The sequence below is a fragment of the Eriocheir sinensis genome, chromosome 56 (assembly GCF_024679095.1).
Source record: "Eriocheir sinensis breed Jianghai 21 chromosome 56, ASM2467909v1, whole genome shotgun sequence".
NCBI lineage: Eukaryota > Metazoa > Arthropoda > Malacostraca > Decapoda > Varunidae > Eriocheir > Eriocheir sinensis.
The window spans coordinates 8,659,215-8,680,722 of record NC_066564.1 but is presented as its reverse complement, the minus strand read 5'-3'; the positions used below and the strand labels follow the sequence as shown (position 1 = coordinate 8,680,722).

Here is a 21,508-nt window from a genome sequence, read left to right as displayed (position 1 = left end):
AGAAATGAAGGCGGGTAAAGACAAGGAAGAGGAGAAGGAGGAGGAGGAGGAGGAGGAGAACGAGGAAAGGGAAAGAGGGAGGAAAAGCAGGCGATATATAGTGCGAAGAGAGGAGGAGGAGGAAGGGGCAGAGGACAAAGAGAAGGAGCAAAACCAGGAGGAAGAGGAGGAGGAAGAAAAACAGAAGGGGAACACGATGAAGAAGAGGAAGAGATGAAAAAAGAAAACAGTTTGCCTTGTGTGTAAATATGAAAAATTAGGCATAAGAGATGAATGAAAGATAGAAGGAAAATGAAAAAAAAAAAGAGTTGATGGAATTATAAGTAGGGAGAGTAGGTACTAAAATAATGAAAGAGTAGGTAAATGAGAACGGGAATGAAAGGGAAAATAAGGAAAAAAGGAGTTAACGAAATGTGAAGGGGGAAAAAAACAAACATTGTGAAATTGAAGGAATGAAGAAAAATCAAGAAAAGAGAATGGGAGGACGGAAATAAAGAGCGTAATAAAGGAAAGAAGGAAAATAAATAAAAAAATATAGAGGAGAAAACAAATCGGAATGCAGGAAGAAAGCCAAGTTGAGTGAATTGAAGGAATGAAGGAAAATAAAAAAAAATAAAAAAACGTTAAGAAAATCGTGCATAGTGGAGTGAGGGAATGATCGGTATAAACACAAGGGCACGCCTCTTTATTTCCCTTCACTCTTGAGGTTGCGAGGAAAAAAATACCCAAAAATAGCTATAATTACTTACTCCTGCGTGTAATTACTTTTGGGAGGCGAGCCCCGGCAGGCAGCGAGGCGCCCCGCTTGTTCACGGTAATGCAGAGCGGAGGGCGTGAGTGGCGGCCGCGGGGACTCGTAGGGCCATGTTCTTAACCCGGTAGCTGCGGGGATCATGTTTCTTAGGTTAGGTTAGGTTAGGTTAGGTAAAGGCCCCTCTAAGTAAAATAATGAGAAAGAATCATCACTCACGCAAACCATTTCATAATATATATCAACGCATGTGTGATCAGTTTATGCATCATCTATTTTCGAAGGTTTATATCATGGCAGAAATTTGACCCATCGCTGGTACACGGTAAAGCCACAAATTTGGCCCGTCGCTGCTACCGGGTTAAATATTTCGGGGGCCAAACACTTATATTTGACAAGGCTTTCGTAGGAGTTTTGGTTATATTCATGGGGAAGCAGTTTTATGACCCTGGTGGTAGTTTGACCCTTCTTCTGTGCCGTGAACCTAAAGAAACACATTAGAACCCGATTGATCGCCTCTTTGACCTTTAGAAATAGATGATATGAGAACCGAAAGTGTCTTATAATGCCACTCTTATATTCGACAAGGCCCTCGTAGGAGTTTTGGGTATATTCATGGGGGAGCAGTTTTATGACCCTCGTGGTAGTTTGACCCTTCTTCCGTACCCTGAACGTAAAAAAGCACTCGTTAACCAGACTAATCTCCTTTCCGGGCTTTCAGGCTTAGGGAATACTTGATGTGAGAGGCGAAAGCGTCTGAGTATACCGGTCGTCATCAGGGAGTGTATAATTTTAGGTACTTTCAGGAGCAATAAGTATCGGGCTTTTTTTTTTTTTTTTTCATTTTTGTTTTCTTCTTTTTTTACGCCCTTGCACTGTATCCTTCGCTGAAAAAATAAAAAATTATCATTATTATCATCATCATCAGGAAGGAGTATCTATTTCTCGGTACATCATCATCATTAACGTAATCATCAATAGGAAGGAGCATATTCTTCTGGGTACATTGTCATCATCATTATCATTGTCATCGTCATCATTATCTTCATCAAGGAAAAGAATAAGTGATTGGATACATCATTATCATCATCATTATCATCAGGAAGGAACCTATGCCTTGCCTCCCCAAAAGTAAACCCTTCCACAGAGGTCCTCCATCAACGTTGCCAGATTGTCGTACTCAGCCGCTTATATTTCCCGACTTCCTACCCCAAAACTGTCTTCTGGGCTCCAGTAACGAAATTCATTTATAGTTATCGTTAAAAGAGTTAGATCTTGATGTTTCTTGGCAATAGTTAGGCGTCAGAAACCGGTAAATACTATGCTCTGAGTACGATGACCTGGCAACGGTGTCCTCCATTCTTATCGCCCGTCCTGTTCAAAATGGGCTGAGTCGATATGCTACGGCGGCGAGCTTCGTGGGCGTCCCGTCACCCTCTTAGCCAGTGTTGCGTTGCCGGTGTTGACGGAGTTGCCGCTCGTGGATCATTAAGTTTCTGAAAACTGTGGAAGTTATTTTATTTACTGGTAGTTAAACTTATTTTAGAGATCCTTGTCAGTCCATAGTTTAACATTTAGTGCCTGCCAGGGGCGCTGAAGGTACGTGTAGACTCCAGTTTTTTGTAGTCACCGTCGAAGAAACTTTCATTAAGGAATATGCTCCCTAAGCCTCGTCGACCGTCCTCCCCTCCGTCGAGGAAAGAAAAAGCTCAGTTTTCTAATTTTGAAGCTATTTTTTTGTACTTTTTTTTCACTTAACGTCATCAGTGCGCCTTGACCTCGCCTCGCGAAGGAAAAATATATTTCTGTTTAAATTTTCAGGAGCTCAGATTTTGATACAGCCAAACACACGGCGCTGCGAGCCTGTCTCCTCGCACTTTAATGCCCTCATTTGTGCCTCTCCCCACGCCTGTCGCTCCAAGCTGCTCCGTCAGTACCTCGGCTCAGTGCCTCGGCGTGGTTTGATTAGCTCACACTATAATAAGGCGTCCTACCTAACTTACACAACTCTGAAATACGTGACGCAACATTTTCTTCACTATTAGTATCTTCTGATTTCTACGCTTCGAGTAAAATGAAACCCCTTAATGTACCTAACGTTACTGACGGCCATTCTATCGTGTTATCGTTACTCCTCGCACATAAACACATACATATCTGGTTATTTCCTTTACTACATTATTTCCCCTATTCTAAATATTTCTTACAGTTTGTGGTTCTCCTGTTTCTGTTTCATTTGCATATTTATTATGTGAGGGTGTCTTCCGTTCTCGCCTCCTCCTCCTCCTCCTCCTCACCTCGCCCCCCAAAAAAGCTCCCCTATCCTCGGGTTATGCTAATGCCCTGCGTCAGCCTTACTAGCGGGAGAGGAAACAAGATAGCCGGCTAACGAAGGTGTTGGAACAGGGGGTGAAGGAGAAGGAGGAGGAAGAGGAGGAGGATAAAAGAAAATCGAGAAATGCGAAAGAGAAAAGGGAAGGAGGAAGATAAAATATAACGTAACAAGGGAGGGAGGTCTACAGGAGAATGAGAAACCGTAGAAGGAAACAAAAGAGGAGGAGGAGGAGGAGGAGGATAAAAGAAAATCGAGAAATGCGAAAGAGAAAAGGGAAGGAGGAAGATAAAATATAACGTAACAGGGGAGGGAGGTCTACAGGAGAATGAGAAACCGTAAAAGGAAACAAAAGAGGAGGAGGAGGAGGAGGACAAGAAGGAGAAAGAAAACGAGGAGAAAAAAATAAAGAGAAATAAAGAAAACATTGTCAGTAAAACGTGGGGTTAGAATAATGCAGCACGGAGGAGGGAAGAAGAGGAAGAGAGATGAGTTAGAAAGAGAACAAAAAGATAAAAGAAAATGAAGAATAGACGGAAAGAGAGAAGAAATGACGGGAGAGACAAAAGTTATGTGCGAGGAGTGACCGTCGATGTGTGTCACTAATTAAGTTACTGAGTGATAAAGCATTTACCTTTACGTGGAGAGAGAGAGAGAGAGAGAGAGAGAGAGAGAGAGAGAGAGAGAGAGAGAGAGAGAGAGAGAGAGAGAGAGAGAGAGAGAGCGAGCGAGCGAGAGGGGGTGAGCCAGGTGGAGTAAGCCTAACATTCCACTCATCCAGTATAAACACGAGTCAGTGGAGTCGAGCAGAATGAAGTCTAATTAAAATCTGAACAAATATTGATGTTTACTTGCTTGCTGTCTTTTTTTTTTTTTTGAGTGTGTGAGTGTGTTTGTTAGTTTCTTGGGGACGGAAAGACGAGGAGGACATGTCACTGTTTTCTCTCTCTCTCTCTCTCTCTCTCTCTCTCTCTCTCTCTCTCTCTCAAGCAGTGGTAAGGCGAATCGTGCGAGAAAGGAGTCGAACTGCATAAGATTTTTTTTGTTTAACTTTTCCTGGACCGCCTCACCGCCCTCCAATGATCCCCAAGTGTGTGACTCAACCGTAGTGCGTTATGGTCCGTGTGTGTGTGTGTGTGTGTGTGTGTGTGTGTGATGAGGTGATGAGTGTAAACGTAAGAATTTTGTAGTCCATTTTTTCCGCGCGCGCACACACACACACACACACACACTCAGGAAATACCATACGCTGATGAAGCCATTTCGGCCACATTAAAAATAGCGATCCCGCCTCTTCCCTCCTCTTCATCTCGTCTAGGCAGCCAGAAAGTGTTACCTTCGGGAGGCTCGACGTGATCTGCCTCTCGCTCCCCTCTCACGCACCCCGTTTTCTGTTCGCCGAAACGCTGAACGAGGGGACAGGCTCACTTTTTTCCCCTCGCCAATGCCGGGCGCGTGCATGATTAAAGATCAATTAGCTGATTGCACGAACTAACTGTCGCTCTAAATGTTTCCCTCAGTGGAGATCGAGGCTGCACAGAGGCTTCGGGGAGGCTTGAGCCGGGAGGGTGAGTGATTACCGCACAGCACGACACCAAACGGGATCATTTTTATCTTCCCTATACACATCCTCCTCCTCCTCCTCCTTCAATCCTCTCTCTTGAATCTCCTTCTTCTGCTCCTCATTATCTCCCTCCTCCTCCTTCTTTTTGTTCCTCCTCCACTTCTTCCATCTCCTTCTCTCCTTAATCCTCCAATCAGAGTTGTTTGACATCATAGAAGCGTCCACACTGAGAGCCTAATGGACAGAGAGAGAGAGAGAGAGAGAGAGAGAGAGAGAGAGAGAGAGAGAGAGAGAGAGAGAGAGAGAGAGAGAGAGAGAGAGAGAGAGAGAGAGAGAGATTTTCCATTCCCGTTTGCAAAAAATACTGTAATGTAGTTTCCTTCTGACCGTATAAAGAGGGAAAGGGGGAAAAAAAATAGTGTGCCTCTGCTCACTCAAAGCAGGACGAAAACACGAAAATCTCCCGAACATGACCTCGAAATAGACGGCTGTTTAGGGAGGTCTGTGTTTTACTCTTTGGATGTTGTAGAAATAGGAAATAATTAGGTGTATAGATAGATATGATGGTCCTCAGTTAATAGGTTAGATAGGTAGGTTAGTTGGGGTAGTTAAGTTAGGTTAGGTTAGTTAAGTTAGTTACATAGGTTAGTTACATAGGTAGGTTAGTTAGGGTAGTTAAGTTAGGTTAGTTACATAGGTAGGTTAGTTAGGGTAGTTAAGTTAGGTTAGGTTAGTTAGGTTAGTTACATACGTAGATTAGTAGGTAAGTAGGTAAAGGGTAAGCAGAGAGAGAGAGAGAGAGAGAGAGAGAGAGAGAGAGAGAGAGAGAGAGAGAGAGACGGACAGACAGATAGACAAACAGACAGACAGATAGACAGATAGACAGACAGACAGACAGATAGACAGACAGACAGTGAGACAGACACTCCATATCCAAACCTCAAGACACCTTTCCACTCCAAATTATCTTCTCTTTTGTTCTCTCTATTTTCTTTAGTTTGAGCATCGTCTATCGGGCTTTTTTTGTTGTTGTTGTGTTTTGTTTTATTCCCCTTTAGCTTCCTCCCTTGCTGTAAAAAAAAAAATAATAATCTCGTCTCTGAGCAGTCGTTCACCGCTCACAAGACTAGTAGTTAAAGGAAAGTAAAGATGATTAAAATTCCGTGGAAAAACATCAACATTAGCGTCACGTTTCCTCCCACATCCACCGCCACACTCATGTGACGCACTACCACATCCACAGACCAACGCAGAGAGACATTCCCGATCCCACCAAACTAAACCCGATCACACCAACGTAAACTGAAACCAAACCTAATCAATAAAAACGAAAAAAAGTTGACTAAACCAAATTGAACAAAACGTCAAACCGAACTTAATCAAACAACACCAGAGATAACCAAGCAAAATGGAACATAAAAAAGCCTAACCAAATTAAATAACACGAAAAAAAGTTGACTGAACCTAACTTAACAAACCCTCAAACCAAACTTAATCAAACAACACCAGAAATAACCAAGAAAATAAAAACATAACAAAGCCTAACCAAGCTAAATTTAATACAACCAATACCAGTCAAACCAAAGCAAACGTTGACAAATTTAACCAAACCAAGCCAAACCCAATGAAGTGCAACCCAATTCAACCTCAAACTAGCGCAGACAGCCCATCGTATTCCGACCCAACCCAACCCAAATCAAAACAAACAATCCCATCCCAACCAAATTAAACCCAACCGATACCAACCCATCTCATTCTAACCAAGCTCATACTAACCCAAACTTACACCAATTCAAATCGATCCAACTCGACCCATCCCAACCAAACCCATCCCAACCAAATTCAACCCAACTTTATCAAACCCAACCCAAACCAACCCATCTCATTCTAACCAAGCTCATACTAACCCAAACTTACACCAATTCAAATCAATCCAATTCAACCCATTCCAACCAATCCCATCCCAACCCAGCCCCACCCCACCAAACCCAGGGCATATTTTCCACGCCTAACACAACCAAACCCAACCAAGCCCCCCCCCCCCACCCCTTTTCCCTTAACTTACCGCGGTACTCCCACAATCCACGAACGACAGAAAAGCGAGCAGCAGCAGCAAAAGTAGTGCCGCCATCAGCGAGAATAATATGTCGTTAACGCTACGCCCGTCCCGAACTCGACCAAGTAAACAAGCTAACCGACAGCCTTCCGCCGCCGACCTCGCTTGCAGCCGCCTCTCAGGACTTCTTAATGGTAGCCCTCTCCTACTTCTTTCTCTTCCTCTTTCTCTTCCTTTTTTTTTTGTTTTGTTTTTTGTTTTGACTATTTTGCCCTTTCGTGTTACTCCTCCTCCTCCTTTGCCTCCTACTCCTCCTCCTCCCTTCTCGTCCTCGTCTTCCTCCTCGTCCTCTTCCTCGTCCATTTATTCTTCCTCCTCCTGTTTCAACACCTTCGTTAGTTGACTAGCTTATTTCCTCCCGCTAGTAATTATTATTATTATTGTTATTATTATTATTATTATTATTATTATTATTATTATTATTATTATTATTATTATTATTATTATTATTATTATTATTATTATTATTATTATTATTATTATTATTATTATTATTATTATTATTATTATTATAGGAAATGGTGCAAATATGGGCTGCCATTTTTTTCTCCCAATATCTTTGAGTTTTAACGGCGGTTAAGGAAACTAATATCCGCAATACAAAATATGTTATGTTTACCATACGCTAAGCATGCAGCGTCCTTCAATATTATTACATTTTTTCATTTTATTTAATCACTCAAAATCACTGTTTGCTAATTGGTGGTGCAAATATGGGCTTCCTATATCAAATATATTAATTGGTCTTTATAAACGAGTTAAAGGTGGAAAAACTGAATGCCACAGGTATCTATAACTAATTACTTTTACATACACAGCCGTAAGTAATCAGAGATGAAAGATAGCTTACTCCTTTTCAGTATTGTAATAAAACATTCCCGTATTATTTTGTTATATGAAACTAGGTTAGGAAAAAAACTTTTAACTTGTAATGCTTTCCAACACGGACACACACAAGCATCCATCTCAGCTCCTGGACGTTCGCTGCGTGCCCTCAGTGAGCACATCATACACTGAACCCACAGCTCACCTCTTTTATCATCAGAAAACCTCGTGTCAGAGAAAAGGCAGGCAGCATCTTCATCTCCTGTCATTTGTGTCCCAACAGGCATTTCTTTCTCACTGTCTCACTGTCAACGTCTTGTAAAATACCTGTAGCATGTCCACTGTCTGAATCTTAAGTATATACTCTCCTGCCAATTTGGTTGTTTCTCTGTATTAGAGTCTTTTCTTTGGTCTGCTCTTCCTTGAATAAAAAATCTAAACTCTTCTTCGGTTTCTCCACATTTGACTTCTTTAGAGATTCATTTAGTGATTTCTTGTAAGGTTTTTTCTGTTATGGGACACGCCCCAGCTCTCCTCCGACCCCTGTTACTCGTCTTCTTTCTGATGGCTGGAGCCCAGATTAGCACCTGGTAGGGTAGCCCATATTACCAACATTGTTGTTGTTGTTGGCCGTACTGAGACGAGTTATCCCAGCCAGGACTCTTACCGCTGGCACGGCTCCTAGTACTTGCAGCAGCAGCAGCAGCAGCAGTAGTTTTGTAAATGTAACATGTAGAGGAGGAAAACTGCGAACACTACAAGCTGTCTGCCCAGCAGTAGTTGTAGTCAAAATTGTAGTACAAGCTTTGGTTGTTGTTATTGGTTGCTGTAGCAGCAGCAGTTATTCAGTCATGACACTGGTGGTGGCGGTGGTGGACGGCAGGGAGTGAGGTTTGAGCTGGTGAGAGAAAAGTCGGCGGCACACACTATTGCTGTGAGTTGCGTTGGCGCTCATCTCCGGCTTCCAGGCCTTTGAACCTGGGGTGGGTAAGAACCCATTACCGCGGAGCGAGTGTGACGGCCGGGCTGCCACAGTTTTCCCTCTCCAGGTGTCCCCCAGGTACCCATTCGTCGACTAAGCCGAAAGGAAAAATTAACTACTGGGTGGGCTGCACGCCGACTGGCCCTTGGATTGGTAGTAAGGCATGCTGACCACTACACCAAAGAGGTGCTCTAACTGGGAGTGTTGTAGCCATTATATTAAAACATTAAAAACGAAGAAGAAATGGTGGAGGAGGAGGAGGAGGAGAAGGAGGAGGAGGAACAATGTCACTCAGAACACAAAGGCTAAGTATTTTTACTCTCGTAAATACTCTTATATTAATAATTTTAATGATAATAACTAAATGAGTAAAAGAAACAGGTTGATGAGATTCATGAAATAATGAAGTGTGGCAGCTCCGGTGAAGTGTTTTCTTTTCATAATAAAAATACAAGTTGTTCATTCTGTGGCAGTCAGCAGCAGAATAACTCATTAAATGGAGTGTAGAAAATGAGTTTGGATATTAGTTGACATTTATATTACCTATTTTTTACGATTTTCTCTTACGTTGGCTGTTGCTGTTGATGTTACTCTTATGGTAAATGTTCCTGTTTTTAATGTGGTGGTATAGTAGTTGTCGTATTTGTCGTGGTAGTTGCTGTTGGTGTTATTGAAGAGAGACGGCAACGAAAAATGAAAACGTACCCGCATAACGACGAGAGCATTAAACAAGCAAAACAACAACACTGCGTAACAGAACGAAATGTGAACACGAAACAAAGCGCCGGAGTGAGAGAGACAGGAGCACCGAAAACACACCATGACACTGACGGGCAGCGGCGAGCAGTCCTAAATCAGCGAGAGGGAGGGAGGGAGTGACAGATTAGCGGGGAAGCAGCAGCATAGTAGCAGCTAATAATTGACTGTCACTGTTCGCATTACCGTGAGTAGCGCTGGATTGTTTTGCGTTGCTCCATCTCGTATGCATTGGCCGCTAAATAGCCCGCCACATATGGGCCAGCGCGGGGTAGCCTGCAATCATTGGCCGTCCCTGACAACTGAATACATTGCCCGTTTTTGTTTACGGTTCGAAATCTATCTGTTAGTTTTGACTTTTATAATTCGCCGATTGCCTTCCTTTAACCCTCAAGTCTGGGTACTCCTTGACACAATAATTTCAGTCAACTATTTTGTATTTTAGGTGATTATTTTTCGCCATAAATATATGTGCCCTTTGCCTTGGTTACTGGTTATATTTTACATCTCTCTCTCTCTCTCTCTCTCTCTCTCTCTCTCTCTCTCTCTCTCTCTCTCTCTCTCTCTCTCTCTCTCTCTCTCTCTCTCTCTCTCTCTCTCTCTCTCTCTCTCTTATTACTGTCATTATCATCTATGTCCTCGCTTTCAAGGTCACCCAGGAATTTCGGCGCCCGTGAGCACGCCTGAAGTCTTGGCCCGGCGGTGGTGTCATGGGATGGCCTGAGCGTCTCCTTGAGGCTAACGGGGGAACTTGGCGGCTATTCCTACCCTCTCACGGCTTCGTAACAGCCACGCTCATGCTCTTGCAACCCCACCAATTCCCTGCTTAGACGGCAAAAAAAGAGTAAGAACTATGTAAACTCCCGCCATCTAAACTTTACTGCGTGCCTACAAATATACCCAAAATGATAAAGCGATTCACGCGAGTTTATCAGAATTTACTTTTGTTTACCTTGACCGGAGCGTCGTATACTCTCCCTCTGACATCTTGCTTGTGTTGCCTGGCGGCGCAGCGTGAGGCAGAGATCGTAAACAAGTCAGTGTTCGTGGTTATGTGCACTTTGCTTTTATTCTCAGGGCGTTCACGTGAATTTATCGACGCGCTTATGAAGACGCAAAAAGTAACATCCCCGCGGCGCGCTGTTGGGGGCAGCCGCGGTGAATTGCAAGCGTGTCCATCACCGTGTTGGGTTGTTAAGGACACGAACCGTACACGAAGGAGTGGGGTGGTGTACATAATGATAACACACACACACACACACACACACACACACACACACACACACACACCAAATAAGCTAACATATGCATTACCTCACTTTTTTCTCCCACTCTTCCTCTTCCTCTTCCTCTTCCGACACCATCTTTAATTCACACCACCACCACCACCACCACCACCGCCGACGCCGCCAAAAACCCGCAAGAAACAATAAACGAGCAAAAAATACCTGCTTCTTTTTATCTTTTCAACTTTTCTCCACTTAACTTCCTAACAGGCTTCTCTATTTCGTTTAAAACCTGGTATCCTTTCCTTGCCCCCTGCCCCCCCTACACACATGGGGTACCTCATCTAACCCTCTGAGAAAACAAAGGCGAAAAACATTGTAAAGCAGAGTCGTCGAGGACGCCATGCATTCCCACCACGTTCCGCCTCGATTAATTAAAAGCAGAACCTGGCTGTCACTGCTCTAACATTAATTCTCTGCTAAATTCGAGGTATTAAATATATACCAAACCCATCTGTAGTAGCACCCATGATTCATTGGACCAGACGAGGCCTAGAGAGTTGAGGTTTATTAATGAATCAACCTGAGTAAAGAGGGGAGGGAAGGAAGGGAGAGCGAGGTTGAGAGGGAAGAGAGAGAAAGGTTGCATGTTCCTGCGCTTGGTGGAGGGTTCTGTTCTTCCCTCTGATGGGCCTGGACCGAGGAAGTCTGTGTTGTTAGTACGTTGTGTAGATGGCATGTTATGTTGGAGCTGGTTAGTGTTGGGAGGACTTCAAGGCGTCAGCGATGTCATTGATTTGGCGAGTGTGTTTGTGGATGGCTTTTGTCATGTACTTGAACTGGGAATGTGTGCTATAATTTGTGCTGTTGTTATGAGTTATATAAGAAGCGTTTATGGGTTTGGGAAGACAGAAAGCGTTGTATTAGTGGTGTTGCGGATTTAGGAGGACAAAATGAGTTGCATTAGTAGTGTTATGGATTTGGGGAGACATAATGAGTTGTAGTATTGGTGTTACGGGATTAGGACGAGGGTAAAGTGCTTGGGGAGATGTCTTTACCTTTGTGACTATGATTGTTGCTATATATAAGAATCGTATGAAATGTTAGCCAGCTATACAATATCTTAGGTAGCTGCAGTGCTAATGTAAAATAAAATGTTGATTATAAGTGTACCATTGAGCATCAAATTGTCAGAAGATTGTAAGGTTGATGTATGTAAAGTTGGAAAATCGGTTTGTGCGACTGATATTAAGTAGCACGAGAGAAAAATTACCAGTTGAATGTGTCATTAGGCCACAGATGTCCAAATAACACGACTGTCGGCTGAGGAATGAATAATAAAGGCTCTTAAAGATCGCATTGTGTATCAGTGCTTGTGATGAAGGCCACGTAAGTCTTCTAGAGAATGTCACGGCCGCACCATAAATGTGGCCAGAAATGAAAGAGCAAGTTATGCTGCGCCACGTAGGTGCAGGCAGGTTTAAACATTTCGGTGTAAAACCAGGGTGTGCTAAGCATCCCTCATCGCCAAACCCTTTATGCTGTGCTCGATGGGACCCACTTGGATGGATGCCTTGGACGTTTGCTGGGCTTGGGCTACAGATGCAGTGTTCTCGGCTTCTGGCGGCAATATCCAGATGTTTTTGGCTCCCTCACCGGTGTCGTACATTTCACTCGAGGGACCCAATATGAAGGCAGTGTCTGGCGTCTGATGTACCGAGGCAAGGAGTGGCTCGGTAAGTGCACACACTGTTAATTGTGCTCATCGTCTTCAAAATCCTCACTCGATGATCTCCTTGACGGGACTCACTTTAAGAATGCCTCTGACGTTTGCTGGGTCAAGGTTAGAACTGAGTCGGCGAGTAGAGTTCTAACGCCAATTACACGGTGTTGTTGAGGCTGTTCTTGCCGCTGTCTGATTCTTTACGCCTTTACTCAGTGATCTGCTCGGCGGGTCTCAACTTTAAAGGGTCAAGGTTAGAACTGTGTCTGCGAGTAGGATTCCAACGCGAATTGCCATGCGTCGTTGAGGTGTTCTCGCCTTTATCTTAATTATTACGCCGTGACTCCCCTGCAACGTTATCCCGACGTCTGCTGTGTCAAGACGTGGGTCGGCAAGAACAGTACTCTGGCGGCAAGCACGAGTTGGTCCTCTTCCTGGAATGCGAGTTTGTTGGGGTTTCTGTGTAACTACTGCGAGGGAGAGAGAAAAAAAGGCGAGTTTGGGTTTCGGTGTTACTACTTCGAAAAAAAAAGAAAAGAACGTACTGCTGGTGACGATGTTGCCGATGTACCACAAAACTTTTCTATCTGGTCCGTTTTTTTCACGTCACTGGACTCAAAACACGCAAATTCCCACGGCCAAGAAAAAAACACAACCTAGTTAAATTAAGCTAAATGCGATATGGAAAAAAAAAATACCGATATACCCACAAAACGTCTCTATCTTGTCCGTTTTCTTCACGTCGTCTGGACTCAAAACACTCGCAAACTCCCACGGCCAAGAAAACAAAAAAACTATTAAAAAAAAAAAAAAGCTAAATATGAAGGATGCTTAATGTTTTTTTCTGGGCAATATTTCGAGTTTACCATTACTTTTCCTCAAGTTTGGGCGGACTTTGGGTAATTGGGGAGAATTAGATTGTAGAGTCTCGTCCCGACAACGCTAATGGAGGAAAAAGGGAAGTTAATTAGATGCCGCAGTGCTGGCAAGTCCTCCTGATTAGCGCGGCACGGGGGGACGAGGGAGGGAGGGAGGGAGGGAGGGAAGGAAAAGGTCTGGGGCGGGGAGGGAGTGGGTCAGTGTGTGTGTGAGTGTGTGTCTGTGTGGGGAGTCGTAGAGGAGGAGAAAGAAGAGGAGTAGAAGGTGAAGGAGGAAGAAGAGAAGAACAAGAAGAAAAGCAAAAAGAACGAGGAGCTTTTGTTGTTGTTGGTAGTAGTAGTAGTAGTAGTAGTAGTAGTAGCAGTAGTAGTAGTGCTGGTAATAACCGTAATAGTAGAATAGTAGATTTGACAGTAGCATTCATAGTAACTGTAATGTAAATAATAATACCAGTGGCAGCAGAAAAATAATAACTGACCTGATTGCAGTCCTTCTCTCTTTATTTCGTACTGTCTCGTTTTACACACAATACTGAACGGTAAATGAAGCAGATTAAAAATGATATTGCAGCACCAACACGACCGGCACTCGAGGCAGCGACAGCAGCTCTCGCACATCAGTAACCAAAGATATAGTAGTAGTAGTAGTTGTAGTAGTAGTAGCAGCTGGAAGAGAGCGGAAAAGCAGTACATGGAAGGAACATCGCAATCAATATTAGTCTTAGTAGTAGCAGTATCAGCAGAAGAGGTACTGTGGTGGTTGCATTAGTCAGAGCAGTCACCGGAGCATAGGTAGCGAGTGTTGCTGTGGCGGAGGAGAGACGTGAGACAGCGCGGTATTGGTAGTTATGGAGACGAGCTAGCGATGCCCCAGGTGGTGAATGTACACACACACACACACACACACACACACACACACACTTCTGGGTAACTCCGTATTTTAACTCCGTATTACCCCAAAAAAGGTCATAGGAACATACAGATGGAAGAAACTATTATTCTGTCGACAGCAAACTAACCTTTTCATTGATATTTCCATCCCTGTCAGTCTTTGTTCTTATGTATCTGCTTATATATTTTCTTATAGGTAGTAGGAATTATAGAAGTGTGTGTGTGTGTGTGTGTGTGTGGGGAGAGAGAGAGAGAGAGAGAGAGAGAGAGAGAGACCTAACTTAAGAATCCAGGAGACGCCTCACACAACAAGCTTCGTTCGTCCCCGCGCCTCCCAGCCCTCGTGTAGCGACATTTATCTCAGCAAGCGGCGAATATATCTGTCTTGGTTAGCTCCCCGGACGGCCAGCCCCGCGCCGCCTCATCAGCTCTGAAAGGCGAGATGATGCGCGCAAACGGAGATTTACCACCCGAGGAGACGGAATGGAGAGGGAAGAAATGAAGCGGCTGAGTGATATAAATAACAGACGGGAGAGCAAATTGAGAGAGAAAATTTGATGGAAAATTTTGTTGTGCTGTATATCCGGCAGCAAGGTGTGGAGGAAGTGTATTGTGTGATTCTTGAAGACTTAAACAACGATAGCGCATTGACTATTAGACGTCATACAAAAGGCATTAGAGATGGCAGTACCTTATTACATGTACTGTATATGTCGCTCGTAGAAGAAAGACTTATAAAAGCGTACTTGGGGGAATAAGGGAGTTGACGTTGTTAAGGAATGCCTAATGATGATCGATTTGCAGATGACATTGTTAGTTTTAGCGAGTAATGGGCAACCTCGTTAAATTCCAGGAGAGCTGTACTGGAAACGTTCTCAAGTAGAGCTAACGAAATAGAATTGTGTTCGACGATCATTTTCCATCTGAACCAATAGACAGGCAAGTGTAAGATCTACAAGAGTAAGTTAAGGAATATGTTTACTTCGGGCAACTGATACAAACGAATGTCACTCAAAATGGACTTAAATATGCGTATAAAACTTGGCAGGAATACTTCTGAAAATCGGGTAAAATATTGTCTCAATCGTTGTTTTTGAAGCGGAGGGATTTTGACTTTCTCTCTTCTATAGCACATGGCTCAGAAGCGTGGATTTTTAGTCTCTGGAGAGGTAACTGAAAAGAGCTCAAGAGGAATGGAGACATCAATATTTTATAGTATCACCTGTCGACAAGAAAAAGGGGAACTGAATAAGGGAACCTACAAAACTAGGTGACATAAGAAAGTCAATTAAAATCAAGAAATGTCGATGTTCCAGTCAGACTTGTATGAGGGAAGGAAACAGCTGAAGAAAAACAAGTGAGAAATGAGAAATAACTGATGTCCAAAGCCCCAAGGGAAGTACTCAGCAGATGGTGTGATGAAATATAGAAGTTCCGGAACGTTTACGTGGAAAATGGAAACTACATCCATGATAGAGAAACTCAGGGACACGGGTGGGATAAGCCTGTAGCCTGCAGGGGTGATGCGATGACGATAGCGATGAGATATAGAGATATTTATCCATTTATTTATTTACTTATTCATTCACTCATTGATTCACCAAATAATACTTTTAATACAACTCGAAAAATACTTAAATGATTGCACACTAGTAAAGCCCCAGCCATATTAGCCTCACCTTTGCTTCTCTTCCCCAGGTGATGACGCCTCCACCACACACCAACACCACCACCACCACCCTCACCACCACCCCCTGAAGGCGTGGTCACCCCCGCCACCCGCCGCCGAAGACCCTGCATACCCTGGGCGGCCTTCAGCTTCCTGGATACGATTTCTCCACGAGGACGCCCTTCAGAATCTCCTTTGGGCGTCTCCGAGCTGGCAGCATGGGGAGGCGTCGCCCAGCTCTCCATGTGGTGCTTCTGCTGGCGTCTGCTCGTGAGTACTGCTGAGTGTGTCCGCGTGTGAGGTGCTGAGTGTCTGTGTGAACTCATGTCTGCGGTACTGTGGCCGTGTGTGACTTTTGGTTGGGTCGTGCTGCTCCTTCGTGTAACTTAAACTCATTGAAGGGGTGTAACGAGAGAGAGAGAGAGAGAGAGAGAGAGAGAGAGAGAGAGAGAGAACGTAAAGATAGCATTTTCGGGAAGAAGAGCGAAAAAAACAATGCCAGCACTCCACTTTTGGTTCGCAGTGTGTTTGGTCATGTCAACAAAGAGGGAACAGTGAGGAGAAGGGAGGAGGAAGGAGGGAGACAACACTCGAGGGGACGTTCATACTTGGCCTGCCTCGTCGTGTAGCAGTATCAAGGGTAGAAGCCGGGTCGTGTCTCAGCCTGCTTGAGGGGACATATGAGGGAACAGTGTTAACGAGGGGAAGGGAAACTGAGGTAAAGTGGTGTCTGAAAGGATCCATCATGTTACTTTCCCTTATTTCCCCTCAGATTCTTCCCACCTGTGTTTACCTTCCCTTTTTGTTTCCCTTTTTCTTCCTTCTTCCTCGAATTCGCTTGGGGGAGGAGGAGGGAAAAGAAGGAAGAGAAGAGAGAGGGGAAACAGAAGGAAGAGAGGGGGGGATGAAGGAAGGGAGGGGGAAGAGAAGGAAAAGAGGGAGAAGAGAAGGAAAGGAGGGGAAAAAAGGGAGGAGAAGAGGAAGAAAAGGAGAATGCGAATAGTAGTGTTGAAATTTGGCATTGTCTTTGGAAATCAGAAAAAAGGGGGTAAAATTGAAACACACACACACACACACACACACACACACACACACACACACACACACACACACACACACACACACACACACACGTCAAGCAGAAACATCATTAAAAACTGTAGAGGTAAAGAGCATGTTTAGCGTGGCAGCAGGGGGTGACGGAGGCGGCGACTCTGAAAATTTCATCAGGACACATCAAAGGAAAAAAATGTTTGACCTGCAAGAAGAAGAAATCATAGAAGCAATGTTTACGGGGATGAGGAGGAGAGAGAGAGAGGGGGATGATAGTGATGTTGATGATGAGGAGAGCGTGGTGATGACGGTGATAGTGAGGGTGAGAAAGTAGTGACGATGGTGACTTGGTTATGTTGATAGTGAGAGTGTTCATATTCCAGTCTTATCCTTATTCTTCGGGTAGGCGGTGGCCGAGCTGGTAGCGTACTGGGCCCACATTCACCGCGTGATGGACGACGCGGGTTCGAATCCCCACGCTACCACTCGGATTTTTCAGTCACCGCCGAGTGGCTTAAAACTACCCACATGCTGTCCTGAAGACCACCCATCAAGAGGAAGCCGTCCAAGCGAATCAAGAACGAGTTCCGGGGGGCAGCATGAGCCAATGCAAGATGGCGCCACTATAAACACTCGCCTGCGCCAGAACGGGCTGGGCCGACCATCAGGCCCCACCTGGAAGAAGCCTTGGGCCGACCATCAGGCCCCACCAGGAAGATGCCTACCGGCGCAACAGGCAGCGACGTAAAAAAAAACAAAAAAAAAACCGGTACCAGCGACGGGCCAAATTTGTGGCTTTACCGTGTAGCAGCGACGGGCCAAATTTGTGGCTTTACCGTGTAGCAGCGACGGGCCAAATTTGTGGCTTTACCGTGTAGCAGCGACGGGCCAAATTTGTGGTTTTACCGTGTACCAGCGACGGGCCAAATTTGTGGCTTTACCGTGTACCAGCGACGGGCCAAATTTGTGGCTTTACCGTGTACCAACGACGGCCAAATTTGTGGCTTTACCGTGTAGCAGCGACGGGCCAAATTTGTGGTTTTACCGTGTACCAGCGACGGGCCAAATTTGTGGCTTTACCGTGTACCAGCGACGGGCCAAATTTGTGGCTTTACCGTGTACCAGCGACGGGCCAAATTTGTGGTTTTACCGTGTAGCAGCGACGGGCCAAATTTGTGGCTTTACCGTGTACCAGCGACGGGCCAAATTTGTGGCTTTACCGTGTACCAGCGACGGGCCAATTTTGTGGCTTTACCGTGTACCAGCGACGGGCCAAATTTCTGGTTTTACCGTGTACCAGCGACGGGCCAAATTTGTGGCTTTACCGTGTACCAGCGACGGGCCAAATTTGTGGCTTTACCGTGTACCAGCGACGGGCCAAATTTGTGGCTTTACCGTGCACCAGCGACGGGCCAAATTTGTGGCTTTACCGTGTACCAGCGACGGGCCAAATTTGTGGCTTTACCGTGTACCAGCGACGGGCCAAATTTGTGGCTTTACCGTGTACCAGCGACGGGCCAAATTTGTGGCTTTACCGTGTACCAGCGACGGGCCAAATTTTTTCCATGATATAAACCCCCCAAAATAGATGATGCATAAACTGATCACAAATGCGTTGATATATATTATGAAATGTTTTGCGTGAGTGATGATTTTTTCTCATTATTCTCGCTTACCAGGGGCCTTTAAGAAACATGATCCCCGCAGCTACCGGGTTAATGGCTTCATGATCGACGTTTGTACATACTCCTTCTTTCATCCGTAACTTGTCCCTTCCACCACGACCCCTAACCACCTCTCACCTCAATCACTTCTTCCTACTCATGTTCATTCGACTATCCACTCTCCTATCGGCCGCCTCCCACCACCTCGACCTCCTCTCCCTACATTTCTCGCCATGGTTCCAGTGTCAGGAGATTAGTCATTAAAATTCAGGTCATGACGGCAGGTTTTGGTATTAAATTATGATTTCCTCCATGATTCCATCCGTTCCGGCCATCGTGGAATTTGCTCCGAATGTGTGAAATGCTCATAAAACAATATATCCAGTGATTTAGAGAGAGAGAGAGAGAGAGAGAGAGAGAGAGAGAGAGAGAGAGAGAGAGAGAGAGAGAGAGAGAGAGAGAGAGAGAAGTGCCTCTCTTCCTCATTTTCTCCTCTCATTACCGCCATCCGTCTCTCCCCTCCACACGCTAAAAGGAATTTATAAAAGCTGCGTGGTTTGAAAGTAGACCGAAGTAAATAAACTGAATGCGAAGGCCAAGAGGAGAAAAAAATGTTGGTGTCTGAATTAGTTATGAGGCGCGCCGAGGAACACTACTCAAACATCATTAAATTACGATAGAACGGATAAATATTTAGAGAGGGAGGCGGAAGGGAGCCGATAGCAAGCGATACGAAGGGATTTTAAAAGATGTTGTTTGCGTAATATCTGAGACGGTGATGAGAAGTGATGATTTTCCAGTTTGTTAATGTGCCTTTTAGACGCGTTTCAACTGATCTTTTTATTGTTTAAAGTTACCGGTGTGAAGAACTTGAATTACCTCGAGAACTTAAAAGGTTAATAATAATAGGCAAACTTTTTTTTTTTTTTTTTTTTTTTTTTTTTTACGAAAAGGAAGAGTTCAACCAATTTTGCTTTATATGGAAAGTGATTGTGAACTTATTTGTAGTAACAGAGAAAGTCCAGTGAGTGAGTATAAAAGAAAATATCGTAAGTCAAGCCATCAAGAGAAGATGGCGCCACTATAAACACTTGCCTGCGCCATGACGGGCTGGGGCCGAATACCATCCCGGCCCCTCAAGCAAGCCTACCGGCGCAATAGGCCGAGACGTAAAAAAAAAAGAAAAAAAAAAGTACCTACTCGTGTGAAGAAAATCGAAAAATGCATTTACATAGAATCTTAATTTATGAGTTTATTTATCTGTTCATTAATATTCTGACCCCCCCCCCCCCACACACACACAAATTGTCGGCCATAAGTCATGAGAGCAATGTCCTTCAGCGCCTTCAGATCACGTGACCGACATTGACGTCTGCCGCCCACGCTGATCCTGAGTGGCTGTGTGTGTGTGTGTGTGTGTGAATGAGAGAGAGAGAGAGAGAGAGAGAGAGAGAGAGAGAGTCTTCGTTAACCGTGTACTAATAATAATCAAATCATTCCCCCAAGACTTCCCAAACCAGCGTAGAGCGTAATATACTTGTCTCGTACCAGTATAGCCACGAACACATTAAACACAGCAGAGTCAATAACTAACTAATAAACACGGAAACCGAATCACAGAACACGCTTACGACCACCGTAGAAAAGTAGCAACAGAAGGAGATAGGAAAGCCCACCACCAGCGTTACCAGACTGTCCTACTCAGCCTCACATTTGCCGACTTCCGACCTAAAAACTGTATCTTCCACCCCAATAACTAGATTCATTTATAGTTATCGGAAAAATCGTTAATTACTGATGCTTTTTTGGCACTAGTTATGGGTCAGAAGCCGGAAATACAGTGCTTTGAGGACGATAATCTTGCACCGGTGCCCATCACTACGCCAAGGCTGGACGCAGAACAGGATCATCGTTAGCTCTTGGCGGAGGCTCGAGACAACCTACTAATTGGTGCTGCAGGGGAGAACTTGTGTCGAAAAGAGAGTGGAGGAAGATTAAACGTACATTGAAATAAGTGTAGGATGAGATAGTGAAAAACTTACGGAATAAAGCAGAATACTTAAACGAAAAACAAGAACAAAAAGAGCAAGGACAAGATAAGGATTAGGACAAGAAGGAAAGATAATGATGAGTGGAGAGCTTGTGCAGAAATGAGATCCTTGGTCGGTGGTGTTCTGCGAAGGCTCCGAGCGATCTTCTAATTACGGATGTTGTACCTGAGAACTTGTGTGTGTGTGTGGGGGGGGGGGGGGGGGTCCTGGAAATAAGTGAAGATAAGATCGTGAAGAACAGACGAAGGAAAAGAGAATACGTAAAAGAAGTTGAAGAAGGTGAAGTTTCTGGTGATGAAGAAGAAGAAGATGAAGAAGAAAAAGATGATGATGAAGAAGAAGAAGATGAAGAAGAAAAAGATGATGATAAAGAAGAAAATGAAGATAATGAAGAAGAAAATGAAGATGAAAAAGTAGAAGAAAAAAAAGAAGAAGAAGAAGAAGAGAAGAAGATGAAGGCGATGGAAAGATGATGATATGGAGGAGAAGAGGAAGGAAGAAAAAGAGGAGGAGGACAACAAAAGCAAAACTAATCGAGTGGAGAAGAAGAACAAGAACAAGAAGAGGAAACAAGGAAAAAAAAGGGAAAAAGAAAAAAGTAGAGGAAAAACAAGAAAAAATAACACGAATAAGGTAAAAAAAAAGATAGAAAGAAAACGGTGTAAAGTGTTCAAAGGTCAAAGCAACTCACCGAGAGAGAGAGAGAGAGAGAGAGAGAGAGAGAGAGAGAGAGAGAGAGAGAGAGAGAGAGAGAGAGAGAGAGAGAGAGAGAGAGAGAGAGAGAGAGAGAGAGAAGCGGAGAAAAGGAGAGACCGATTGGAAGGGCTGAAAAGGAAGACGAAAGGAAAATGGAAAAGAGGAAAGGAGTCAGGAGGAAAGGGAAAGGAAAGGAAGAGAACGATTGGAAAGACTGAAAAGGGAAATGAAAGGAAAAGGGGAAAAGAGGAAGAGTCAGGAGGAAAGAGAAAGGAAAGGAAGAGAGCGATTGGATGGGCTGGGAAGGGAATCACGAGGAGCAGGAAGAGGA

The 21,508-nt window shown here is 44.3% G+C and overlaps 1 protein-coding gene across 2 annotated transcripts in view; it reads left to right on the top strand.

Moving 5' to 3' along the window:
- The window catches only part of LOC126984262 (uncharacterized), a 274,528-nt gene that overhangs the window by 104,443 nt on the left and 148,577 nt on the right, over positions 1-21,508 (top strand). For both annotated transcript variants that reach the window (XM_050837881.1, XM_050837880.1), the window contains one exon: positions 15,743-15,983. In XM_050837881.1, the coding sequence (XP_050693838.1) occupies positions 15,932-15,983 (52 nt within the window). In that variant the 5' untranslated portion in view covers positions 15,743-15,931. The remainder of the gene's footprint in view (positions 1-15,742; positions 15,984-21,508) is intronic.